Raw genomic sequence first — 13,620 nt, 5'->3', positions numbered from 1 at the left:
TTTGGACTAGAGGGTATCAAGGTAGATTATAGTCAATGTAATGTCTTTACTACATTTATTTCAAGAAGTATTAAACTGAAAAAGTAGAAAAAAGGAAAGGAATTGGAAAAAAGATTCATCAAGAGTATATATTTCTTTTTTTCTTTTGTCTCAGATCTTTTTTTTTTTAACTACATATTATATCCCCTATGAGCCCCTTCTGGAACCTAATTGTCCTCCCTCCCTCCCAGAGATAACCACTACCATGAATTCAGCATTTATCCTTTCCAGCATGTCAGCAAGTTTTCATATGTTTATTAGATATTTATGAATTCATAAACCACATGTCGTATCATTTTACAGGTCTTAAAATTTATATAAAGTACTATATATACTGCAAACTGCTTTACATAAGATACTTATATACTACAAACACCGGTCAGCAACTTTTTCACTCAATATTGTGTCTTGTTTTATGGTCACAAAGTTTATATTTTGATTATCAAAAGATTGTCAAAGTTTGAAATAAGGTCGAGTAAAAGCTATGCTATGTAATAATGTCATATCTGCTCACTGGAAAGTTTAAAAATCAGTATTTTTATAATTAAATCAATAACCTGGTAACTGACAGGTGAGCCATAATTTATTTTTTAATAACCTAAAATTATTTTTGCTTTGGGAATCTAACTGTACAGACTTGATCATAATTACCTAGACCTGAAAGTGTTGATAGGGTTTTTCTCATATATGACTGCAACACAAGCCACTGTGGATAATCTGGAAGACAAAGGAAAGTGTAAAATAGAAAATAAAATGTTCACAATCTGAATTGTCCATGATCTTCAGTTCAGTTCAGTTTAGTTCAGTCGCTCAGTCGTGTCCGACTCTTTGCGACCCCATGAATCACAGCATGCCAGGCCTCCCCGTCCATCACCAACTCCCGGAGTACACTCAAACTCATGTCCATCGAGTCAGTGATGCCATCCAGCCATCTCATTCTCTGTCGTCCCCTTCTCCTCCCACCCCCAATCCTTCCCAGCATCAGAGTCTTTTCCAGTGATCTACTTATACTAATTCAGACATAGTCACTATATGCATCTTGATGTATTTTTTTCCAGGCTTTCTTCTATGTACATACAAATATTTTGTTTCAAAACTAGAATTATGTCATATGAAGTTCATTATCCTTAACATGATTTTATGAACATGACCTCTTTTCAGTGAACATTCTTGGGAAATGTGATATAAATATAAATTTTTCATACAGATTCACCAGATTGTATTTAACTGGTCCCCAAAGATTAAAGTAGTAGGGAACAGTATATCTATGTATAGTGATTAAATTCAAATGATTTTTTTTCTCAAAGCATAGTATTCAAATTACATATTTTGCCTAAGGAAACAAATCCCCAGTAATTGTATGATATGACTTACTGAATGCAAACTCTTGATAATATCAAAGCTCTACTTTTAAACGCAAGGCTGTAATTTTGCTCCCAAAATGCATACTTCAGAGTCATAAAGTAACAGCTACAGCTGGTTACTCAGGTTTAAGTAGAATCTGCTACAGTAACTGAATAGTTTTCACATAGTTTTGGTCTCCGTGGGTTTATGCTTAATAGTGAAAAATCAAAGGTCTGTCAACTTCCTCCTTATAAATGACCAATTACATGGATGACCTAAAAAGAGTTCTGCTTGTTATGTTTATGAGACGGTACTAGAGTAGCTCCAATACATGCTTTTAACTGTAACAAAATGATTCGTAGTTTAGATAAATTACAATTTATCTATTCTTTGTTGTTTTTGCTTCCAATTTTTTTTTGTCATACAAAAGACTACAGTTATGTATTTAAAAATTAAGCCTGTTCTTTCAAATGCAAATAAGCATATCTATACCTTTTGAGTCCTGTGGTCCAGGAAAGGGCCTGAAGATTGTAAATATTGTTTTTGTTTATACCCAATACTTACTAGGTAGCCTTGCTAAGTAGGTAAATTGAATGGATGCATGTGTGCATGGATCCATGGATGCATGGATGATTAGATGAATGGATGGACAGATGGATGGTTTAATCAGTTCTTGAATCTCTTAATTTGTCAAAACTTGTATTGGGTTGGCCAAAAAGTTTGTTCGAGTTTTCCATAAGATGTTACACAAAAAACTCAAACAAACTTTTTTGGCCAAACAATGTATCCATTTATAAAATGTCTTTGCATGTGTGGAAGAACAACATATAAATTCTTAGTCTTCTTTTCCTTCTAGATGTTGAGATGCTTCAGGCCAGTACATCGAATCCAATTTCCAGGGGTGGTTTTGCTCGGACTACTAAGGACTCTATGATTCGTAAGTTTTTAGAAGGTAAGTTGCATCAGTGAATAGGAAAGCAAAAAGAAGGAAAGAGAAACAAATGTAGACATTGTCTGGCTACCTATGAGGGTTGCTCCACTCAACAAATGTACATAGCACACGGTGTGATAGGAGACCCGTGAGCTCCCCCATCAGCCTGTTACAAGTAAGTCAGAAGTTCCCACCAGTTGAGCCACTGCTTTGGGTAAACAAGTTCCCTTTAGCAAGACCTCTTTTGAAAAACACAGGTTCATTTTTATTTGACCAAAATTTCATGAGTACCTACTATAAGCAAAGAACTATTTTAGATACTGGGCTAGGGTCACAAAGGAAAATAAGATATGATCAATACCCTCAAGAGACTTTACTTTGTGGTGAAGGAGGAGTGCATGGGGGACATACATAGATTAAAGGTTGCATTAAATCAAGGCTGTATTGTATAATGATCATATATATATATATAGCCCAGTTTTCCCACTATTTATAAAGAGATTGTCTTTGCCTCCTTTTATATTCTTGGCTCCTTTGTCATAAATAATTGATCATATAAGCATGAGTTTATTTTTGACTTTTGATTCTTTTCCATTGGTCTACAGTGGTCTGTTTTTATGCCAGTACTATACTGTTTTGATTACTGTAGCTTTTTAGTGCAGTTTGAAATCAGGGAGTATGATACTTTCAGCTTTCTTCTTCTTTTTCAAGATTAGTTTGGTTATTTGGGGTTTTTTATGTTTCTGTACACATTTTTTTATTTATCCTAATTCTGTGGAAAATGCCATTGATATTTTGATAGAGACTGCATTGAGTCTATAGAGTGCCTTGGGCAATATGGTCATTTTAGCAATATTAATTCTTCTAATCCATGAATGTGGTGTATCTTTCCATTTGTTTGTGTTGTCTTCAACTAGTTTCATAAACGTCATAATGTTCAGAGTACAGATCTTTTACCTCCTTAGTTAGATTTATTCCTAGGTATTTTATTCTTTTTGATGCAGCTGTTAATGGGATTGTTTTAATTTCCCTTTCTTACAGTTCATTATTAGTGAATACAACAGATTTCTGTATGTTAATTTTGAATTCTGCAAGCTTACTGAATTCATTTACTAGTTCTAATAGCTTTTTTATAGCATCTTTAGGATTTCCTATATATAGTTATGTTATCTGCAATTAGTGACAGTTTTTCTTTTTCGATTTGGATTCCTTTTATTTCTTTTTCTTATGTGATTACTATGACTGGGACTTCCAATACCATGTTGTATGAAATTGCCTTGTTCCTGATCTTAGCAGAAATGCTTTCAGCTTTTCACCATTTGTATGATGTTAGCCATATGATCGGAGAAGGCAATGGCAAGCCACTCCAGTACTCTTGCCTAGAAAATCCCATGGACGGAGGAGCCTGGTAGGCTGCAGTCCATGGGGTTGCTACAAGTCAGACATGACTGAGCGACTTCACTTTTTTCACTTTTCACTTTCCCACTATATACACTAGGACAGTCTTCGGAGAAGGAAATGGCAACCCACTCCAGTGTTCTTGACTGGAGAATCCCAGGGACGGGGGAGCCTGGTGGGCTGCCGTCTATGGGGTCGCACAGAGTCGGACACGACTGAAGTGACTTAGCAGCAGCAGCAACAGCCATATGATATGGCCTTTATTATGTTGAATTATGTTCCCTCTGTACCCATTCTGTTGCTGCTGCTGCTGCTGCTAAGTCACTTCAGTCGTGTCCGACTCTGTGACCCCATAGACGGAAGCCAACCAGGCTCCCCCTTCCCTGGGATTCTCCAGGCAAGAACACAATTTTTAAAATTATAAATGGATGTCGGATTTTGTCAAAAGCTTTCTATGCATCCATTGAAATGATTACACAGTTTTATTCTTTAATTTGTTAATATGACATATCACATTCACTGATTTGCAGATACTGAATCATTTTTGCATCCCTTGGATTGAATCCCACTTCATCATGATGCACGATCTTTTTAGTGCATTGTTGAATTCCATTTGCTAACATTTTATTGAGGACAATTTTGCATCTATGTTCATCAAGGATATTGGCCATAATTTTCTTTTTCGTGGTGTCTCTGTCTGCTTTAGGTGTCAGTGTGATGCTGGCCTCATAGATGAATTCAGAAGCGTTCCTTCCTCTGCAAATTTTTGATGTGAACTCTTCTTTAAATGTTTTCTAGAATTTACTTATAATCTGTCTGGTCCTGGACTTTTGTGTGTTGCAAATTTGTAAAGTTACTGCTTCAGTTTCAGTCTTGATAATTAGTCTTCATATTTTCAATTTCTTCCTGATTAAGTCTGGGAAGATTATATGTTTCTAGGAATTTATGCATTTCTTCTAGATTGTCCATTTTATTGGTGTATAATTATTTGTAGTAATCTCTTGTGATCCTTTGTATTTCTGTGATGTCAGTTGTAACTTCTCTGGTTTCATTTCTGATTTTATTTATTTGGGACTTCTTTCTTTGTTTCTTTGATGAGTCTGGCTAAATACTTATCAGTCTCTATTTATTTTTGCTCTGATCTTTATTGTTTCTTTCCCTCTACTAACTTTAGGTTTTGTTGTTCTTTCTGTATTTCCTTTAGGTATAAGGTTAAGTTGTTTATTTGAAACTTTTCTTGCTTCCTGAGGTAGGCCTGAAGCTGCCTCTTAGAACTGCTTTTGACCTAGATTTTGGATTATTGTGTCTCCATTTTCATTTGTCTCCACGTATTTTTTACTTCCTCTTTGATTTCTTCAATGACCCATTGGTTGTTTAGTAGAATATTGTTTAGCCTCCATGTTCTTTTTTTGTGTGTGTGCAATTTTTCTTGTAGCTGATTTCTGGTTTCATCCTGTTGTAGTTTGGAAGATACTTGATACAATTTAAATCTTTAGAAATTTATTAAGGCTAGTTTTGTGGCCTATCATGTGATCTACCCTGGGGAATAGTCTATGTATACTTCAAAAAAGTGTGTATTCTGCTCCTTTTGGATTCAGTGTTCTATCAGTCAGGCAGTTAGTTCAGTTGCTCAGTCATGTCCGACTCTTTGTGACCCCATGGACTGCAGCATGCTAGGCTTCCCTATCCATCACCAACTTCTGGAGCTTGCTCAAACTCATGTCCATTGAGTCGGTGATGCCATCCAACCATCTCATTCTCTGCCATCCCCTTCTCCTGCTTTCGATCTTTTCCAGCATCAGGTTCTTTTCTAATAAGTCAATTCTTTGCATCAGGTGGCCACTGTATTGAAGCTTCAGCTTCAGCATCAGTCCTCCCAATGAATATTCAGGACTGATTTCCTTTAGGTTTTACTGGTTTAATCTCCTTGTAGTCCAAGGGACTGTCAAGAGTCTTCTCCAATACCACAGTTCAAAAGCATCATTTCTTTGGCACTCAGCTTTCTTTCTTTCTTTTAGTTGGAGGCTAATTACTTTACAATATTATGGTGGTTTTTGCCATACATTGATATGAATCAGCCATGGGTTTACATGTGTTCCCCATCCTGAACCCCCCTCCCTCCTCCCTCCCCATCCCATCCCTCTGGATCATCCCAGTGCACCAGTCCTGAGTAACCTGTCTCATGCATTGAACCTGGACTGGCGATCTGTTTCTTATATGACAATATACATGTTTCAGTGCTATTCCCTCAGATCTTCCCACCCTCGCCTTCTCCCACAGAGTCCAGAAGACTATTCTATACATCTGTGTCTCTTTTGCTGTCTTGCATATAGGGTTATCATTATCATCTTTCTAAATTCCATATATATGTGTTAGTATACTGTATTTGTGTTTTTCTTTCTGGCTTACTTCACTCTGTATAATAGGCTCCAGTTTCATCCACCTCATTAGAACTGATTCAAATGTATTCTTTTTAATGGCTGAGTAACATTCCATTGTGTATATGTACCACAGCTTTCTCATCCATTCGTCTGCAGATGGACATCTAGGTTGCTTCCATGTCCTGGCTATTATAAACAGTGCTTCAATGAACATTGGGGTACACATGTCTCTTTCAATTCTGGTTTCCTCGGTGTGTATGCCCAACAGTGGGATTGCTGGGTCGTATGGCAGTTCTATTTTCAGTTTTTTGAGGAATCTCCACACTGTTCTCCATAGTGGCTGTACTAGTTTGCATTCCCCCAACAGTGTAAGAGGGTTCCCTTTTCTCCACACCCTCTCCAGCATTCATTGTTTGTAGATTTTTGGATAGCAGCCATTCTGACTGACGTGAGATGGTACCTCATTGTGGTTTTGATTTGCATTTCTCTGATTATGAGTGATGTTGAACATCTTTTCATGTGTTTGTTAGCCATCTGTATGTTTTCTTTGGAGAAATGTCTGTTTAGTTCTTTGGCCCATTTTTTGATTGGGTCGTTTATTTTTCTGGAATTGAGCTTTAGGAGTTGCTTGTATTTTGAGATTCTTTGGCAGTTGTTTCGTTTGCTATTATTTTCTCCCATTCTGAAGGCTGTCTTTTCACCTCGCTTATAGTTTCCTTTGTTGTGCAAAAGCTTTTAAGTTTAATTAGGTCCCATTTGTTTATTTCTGCTTTTATTTCCAATACACTGGGAGGTGGCTCATAGAGGATCCTGCTTTGATTTATGTCAGAGAGTGTTTTGCCTATGTTTTCTTTTAGGAGTTTTATAGTTTCTGGTCTTACATTTAGATCTTTAATCAATTTTGAGTTTATTTTTGTGCATGGTGTTAAAAAGTGGTCTAGTTTCATTCTTTTACAAGTGATTGACCAGTTTTCCCAGCACTACTTGTTAAAGAGATCGTCTTTTCTCCATTGTATATTCTTGCCTCCTTTGTCAAAGATAAAGTGTCCGTAGATGAGTGGATTTATCTCTGGGCTTTCTATTTTGTTCTATTGATCTATATTTCTGTCTCTGGCACTCAGTGCCAACTTTCTGGCACTCAGAAAGTTATACTTTCTTTACAATATAACTCTAACATCAATACATGACTACTGGAAAAACCATAGGTTTAACTATATGGACCTTTATATATCTATTAAGTCTATCTGGTCTAATATGTCATTTACGGCCAGTGTTTCCTTACTGAATTTTTGACTAGATGATGTATCTGTTGATGTAAGTGATATGTTAAAGCCTCTTATTATTGTATTATATTATTGTATTATTGTCAATATTTCCACTTATGCTGGTAATATTTTCTGTATGTATTTAGTGCTCCTATATTAGATGCATATATACTTTTAATTGTTATATCTTCTTATTGGATTGTTCTCTTTATCATTAGATACTGTCTGTATTTGTCTATTGTTACAGTCTTTGTTTTAAAATCTACTTTGTCTAATCTTCTTCTGGGGGTTTTCTTGTTCGTTTGGCATGTATTTCTCTGCCCCTCATTTTGAATAATTCTCTCTTTTAATTTTTGTGCATTTGGTAGCTTGAAAATGTTTCCCAGTCTTAGAGAAGTGGCCTTATATAGCAGATATTTATGGGGCCCAGTAGCATACGCCCTTCTGGTCACCAAAGCGATATACTTTAGTTGTGCCTTCTACTTGGGTTACATGGGCCTTTCTGTTCTGGCAGGGCCTACTACTGTGGAAGTGCTGGTAGGTGGGGCTGGTCCCTGGCCTGGCTGGCTGCCAGGCCCTACCTAATTCAGAGGCTATCAGTTTACTGATGGGCAGGGCTGGGATCCAGGGCAGCTGGTTGCAGGAATTGGGGGTCCCAGGGTTTGACAATTGTTTTAGTCACCTTTCTCTCTGCTTCTAGGCAACAGCATGGGAATGTCCAGTTTGGAGAGAGACCATCTTGGTCAGGAAGAAGATGTATATCACACAGTGGATGATGATGAGGCCTTGTCAGTGGACTTGACCAACAGGCCCCCTGTCCCAGTGCCCAGACCAGAGGCCAGCGCATCTGCTACTCACCAGCTATCTGACAATGAATCATACATTTCTAAAGGCAAGTGTGGCAGGGAATGATGCCCAGTGGGGTCTTCAGGGCCTCTCAGCAGGAATTCCCTGGATCCTCTACCTCCTGAATTATTACTCAGAAAGTATTCCCTCCCGAATGGTCTGCAACAAGTCCCCAGAGACAGGGTCAGAGTTTCTGGCAGATTCTGGAACTAGACTAGGGGCAGTGGTCAGATTCAGTTCTGTCCTTTCCTGCAGGAATTGGTGCATAATGGGAAGATAGAGATAAATAAGATGTCTCTCTACTCCAAATAGCAAGATTCCTGGTAATTGTTATCTCCCAAAACTATTACTATTATTGTTAATTTTAAATATTTAACATTTATTGAAATCTATTGAGTGCTTTATTTGGAATATGTCATAGTAATCTATTAGGTATGGGCCATTATCATTTCAATTTTACAGATGAGAAAAATGGAGGCTTACAGAGGTTGCTTGACAACCATGTAGCAGAGCTAGGATCTGAATTCAGGGAGTCTCTCTCTACAACCTTGGTTTTCAACCACAAAGCTAGGCTATCTCCCTACCTACCTACATTGGTAAAAGTTGATGATAATTGAGTTTTGAGTTCTTCACAATGACCCCTGGGACATTAGATGCTCATAGCATTGTAAGTTTCACTGTCTTTCAGGACTTGATTTTATTAATATGATTACAAGTACTATATGAGTGTAAGTACTTGTAACTTGACTAGATGATGTATCTGTTGATGTAAGTGATATGCCCTCAATCTTTCCCAGTATCAGGTCTTTTCAAATAAAGCACTATATAGACATCCTTTCTATTATTGGGATTTTTGTCCTATTGGCATCAATCTCAAGGTTTAGAAATGAATAATGATAATAAAGGGCTTCCCAGGTAGCTCAGAGGGTAAAGAATCTGCCTGCAATGCAGGAGACACAGGAGATGCAGGCTTGATCCCTGGGTTGGGAAGATTTCCTGGAGAAGGAAATGCCAAACCACTCCAGTATTCTTGCCTAGAGAATTCCATGGACAGAGGAGCCTGGTGGGTTAAAGTCCATGGGGCTGCAAAGAGTCAGACACGACTGATGTGACTGAGCACACACACAATGATAATAAAAGCTAACATGAAGTGCTTACACATGCCAGGCACTGTTCTAAGCACTTTCCATATATTAACTCATATAATCCATAGCCAAGGGTACAATATCATCCTCATTCTACAGATCAGAAAACTGAGGCAAGAAGAGTTCAAGCCTCTTGTCTTAGATCATGTGGCTCATAAATGGTAGAGCCAGGGTTTAAATGCAGGGAGTCATGTGCAGAGCCCAAAGAGCCTTAATCACTTGTTAGTCCTACCACTGAGTCAACGTTTGTCACTTCTCAGTGTTCCCTATGAGCCTTTATAGATTCCTTGTGCATGAGTGACATCATCTAAGTCACTTTGGAGCCTTGCACACATTTCACATGTCCCATTGCTCTGAGTTCTGTCTTACGGCACTTGTTGACATGTTAAGTGGCACTTCCTTTTATCCTCAAACTTCGGGGTATTCCATGGCTTGCTTCAAATATTCAAGGATCCAGCACACGTCCTTGTTCACCTTACCCTTTTCTTTAATGATCTCATAAATGCGGATAGTGTCCTCTGGCTGGCTTTGTCTTTCTGGTTTGAGACCTTGTCTGTTTGATCTGTCTTCATGTTGTAATCCCTAGAGCTTCCATTCACTGGCCTCCTTTAAAGGGGCTTGTCTGATGGCTCAGTGGTAAAGAATCTGCCTGCAATGCAGGAGACCCAGGTTCAATCCCTGGGTTGGGAAGATCTCCTGGAGAAGGGAATAGCAACTCATTCCAGTATTTGAAAAGCCTAGTGGGCTACAGTCCAAGGGGTTGCAAAGAGTCAGACCCAACTGAGCAACTAACACTTCACTTTCTAGAATTTTGATTTATAGAACTGCATACAGTGGTCGAAGTTGTGATCCATTATTATTTATTTTGGACAAGATTTTGGTAATTTTTATGCTAAATGTATAAAACATTATAAAGCTTCTTAGAAAGAGGTACTATTTGGCTTTATTTAGAATGCTCTTTATCTCACAGTTTTTGCAGAAAAAAGTCAAGAGAGGCCTGGGAATTTCTATGTTACCTCAGAGAGCATCAGGAAAGGTAAGCAGATGTCCTCAGCTTTCTTTCACAGGACCTGGACTTCTTGGTGGTGGCAGTGATCATGTTTCAGAGATTTCCAGGTGTAATCACTCCTTAGCCTTGAAAAACAGAGGTTCAAGAAATACCTGAAGTGGAACTGTACCGAAGGTGAAAGGAGAGGAGAAGAGATTGAGGTGCCTTAGAACAGTGTACAAATCAATCACACCAACGATTCTAATACCTGAGAAAGTGTCTGCAACAGCACACTAAAATACGATTTAGACGTTGAAACTGATAGCAACAGGATGAAAGGGGCAGCCCAGCACCAGTCTTTACCCAGTGATCCAGCCCCACCGTGCTATTTACCTAGGCTATCTGTATTAGCTAAGTTCAGTTCAGTCGCTCAGTCGTGTCCGACTCTCCGCGACCCCATGAATCACAGCACGCCAGGCCTCCCTGTCCATCACCAACTCCCGGAGTACACTCAAACTCATGTCCACAGAGTCGGTGATGCCATCCAGCCATCTCATTTTCCGTCGTGCCCTTCTCCTCCCGCCCCCAACCTTTCCCAGCATCAGAGTCTTTTCCAGTGAGTCAACTCTTCGCATGAGGTGGCCAAAGTATTGCAGTTTCAGCTTCAGCATCAGTCCCTCCAATGAACATCCAGGATTGATCTCCCCTAGAATGGACTGGTTGGATCTCCTTGCAGTATAAGGGACTCTCAAGAGTCTTCTCCAACACCACAGTTCAAAAGCATCGATTCTTCGGCGATCAGCCTTCTTCACAGTCCAACTCTCACATCCATACATGACCACGGGAAAAACCATTGCCTTGACTAGACGGACCTTGGTTGGCAAAGTAATGTCTCTGCTTTTTAATATACTATCAAGGTTGGTCATAACTTTCCTTCCAAGGAGCAAGCGTCTTTTAATTTCATGGCTGCAGTCAGCATCTGCAGTGATTTTGGAGCCCAAAAAACAAAGTCTGACACTGTTTCCACTGTTTTTCCATCTATTTCCCATGAAGTGATGGGACCAGATGCCATGATCTTTGTTTTCTGAATGTTGAGCTTCAAACCAACCTTTTCACTCTCCTCTTTCACTTTCATCAAGAGGCTTTTGAGTTCCTCTTCACTTTCTGCCATAAGGGTAGTGTCATCTGCATATCTGAGGTTATTGATATTTCTCCCAGCAATCTTGATTCCAGCTTGTGCTTCTTCCAGCCCAGTGTTCCTCATGATGTACTCTGCATATAAGTTAAATAAGCAAGGTGACAATATACAACCTTGACGTACACCTTTTCCTATTTGGAACCAGTCTGTTGTTCCATGAACAGTTCTGACTGTTGCTTCCTGACCTGCATACAGGTTTCTCAAGAGGCAGGTCAGGTGGTCTGGTCTTCCCATCTCTTTCAGAATGTTCCACAGTTTATTGTGATCGACACAGTCAAAGGCTTTGGCATAGTCAATGAAGCAGAAATAGATGTTTTTCTGAAACTCTCTTGCTTTCTCCATGATCCAGTGGATGTTGGCAATTTGATCTCTGGTGCCTCTGCCTTTTCTAAAACCTGCTTGAACATCTGGGAGTTCACGGTTTACATATTGCTGAAGCCTGGCTTGGAAAATTTTGAGCATGACTTTGCTAGCGTGTGAGATGAGGGCAATTGTCCGGTAGTTTGAACATTCTTTGGCATTGCCTTTCTTTGGGATTGGAATGAAGACTGACCTCTTCCAGTCCTGTGGCCACTGCTGAGTTTTCCAAATCTGCTGGCATATTGAGTGCAGCACTTTCACAGCATCATCTTTCAAGACTTCAAATAGCTCAACTGGAATTCCATCACCTCCACTAGCTTTGTTAGTAGTGATGCTTTCTAAGGCCCACTTGACTTCACATTCCAAGATGTCTGGCTCTAGGTCAGTGATCACATTATCGTGACTATCTTGGTCGTGAAGATCTTTTTTGTACAGTTCTTCTGTGTATTCTTGCCACCTCTTCTTAATATCTTCTGCTTCTGTTAGGTCCATACCATTTCTGTCCTTTATCGAGCCCATCTTTGCATGAAATGTTCCCTTGGAATCTCTAATTTTCTTGAAGAGCTCTCTTGTTTTTCCTATTCTGTTGTTTTCCTCTATTTCTTTGCATTGATCACTGAGGAAGCCTTTCTTATCTCTCCTTGCTATTCTTTGGAACTCTGCATTCAGATGCTTATATCTTACCTTTTCTCCTTTGCTTTTCGCCTCTCTTCTTTTCACAGCTATTTGTAAGGCCTCCTCAGACAGCCATTTCGCTCTTTTGCATTTCTTTTCCATGGGGATGGTCTTGGTCCCTGTCTCCTGTACAATGTCACGAAACTCCGTCCAGAGTTCATCAGGCACTCTATCAATCAGATCTAGTCCCTTAAATCTATTCCTCACTTCCACTGTATAATCATAAGGGATTTGATTGAGGTCATATCTGAATGGTCTAGTGGTTTTCCCTACTTTCTTCAATTTAAGTCTGAACTTCGCAATAAGGAGTTCATGATCTGAGCCACAGTCAGCTCCTGGTCTTGTTTTCGCTAACTGTATACAGCTTCTCCATCTTTGGTTGCAAAGAATATAATCAATCTGATTTCGGTGTTGACCATCTGGTGATGTCCATGTGTAGAGTCTTCTCTTGTGTTGTTGGAAGAGGGTGTTTGCTATGACCAGTGCATTCTCTTGACAAAACTCTATTAGCCTTTGCCCTGCTTCATTCTGTGCTCCAAGGCCAAATTTGCCTATTACTCCATGTGTTTCTTGACTTCCTACTTTTGCATTCCAGTCCCCTATGATGAAAAGGACATCTTTTTTGGGTGTTAGTTCTAAAAGGTCTTGTAGGTCTTCATAGAACCGATTAACTTTGGCTTCTTCAGCATTACTGGTTGGGGCATAGGCCTGGATTACTGTAATATTGAATGGTTTGCCTTGGAAACGAACAGAAATCATCCTGTCATTTTTAAGATTGCATCCAAGTACTGCATTTCGGACTCTTTTGTTGACCATGATGGCTACTCCATTTCTTCTAAGGGATTCCTGTCCACAGTAGTAGATATAATGGTCATCCGAGTTAAATTCACCCATTCCAGTCCATTTTAATTCACTGATTCCTAGAATGTCGACGTTCACTCTTGCCATATCCTGTTTGACCACTTCCAATTTGCCTTGATTCATGGACCTAACATTCCAGGTTCCTATGCAATATTGCTCTTTACAGCACCGGACCTTGCTTCTATCACT

General features: G+C 39.2%; 1 protein-coding gene across 7 annotated transcripts in view; it reads left to right on the top strand.

Annotated features, from left to right (window-relative positions):
• The window catches only part of PIK3AP1 (phosphoinositide-3-kinase adaptor protein 1), a 132,459-nt gene that overhangs the window by 88,110 nt on the left and 30,729 nt on the right, over positions 1-13,620 (top strand). For 6 of the 7 annotated variants that reach the window (XM_088842216.1, XM_088842217.1, XM_055424984.2 and 3 more), the window contains 3 exons: positions 2,240-2,335; positions 8,059-8,250; positions 10,320-10,385. In XM_088842216.1, the coding sequence (XP_088698342.1) occupies positions 2,240-2,335; positions 8,059-8,250; positions 10,320-10,385 (354 nt within the window). The remainder of the gene's footprint in view (positions 1-2,239; positions 2,336-8,058; positions 8,251-10,319; positions 10,386-13,620) is intronic. The other variant, XM_088842214.1, reaches the window with a different exon arrangement.

Source organism: Moschus berezovskii, chromosome 12 (genome assembly GCF_049115385.1).
Source record: "Moschus berezovskii isolate FMDL1 chromosome 12, NW_MosBer_1.0, whole genome shotgun sequence".
Taxonomy (NCBI): Eukaryota; Metazoa; Chordata; class Mammalia; order Artiodactyla; family Moschidae; genus Moschus; species Moschus berezovskii.
Note: the sequence above shows the minus strand (reverse complement) of the source record. Positions and strands in the feature narration are given on the sequence as shown.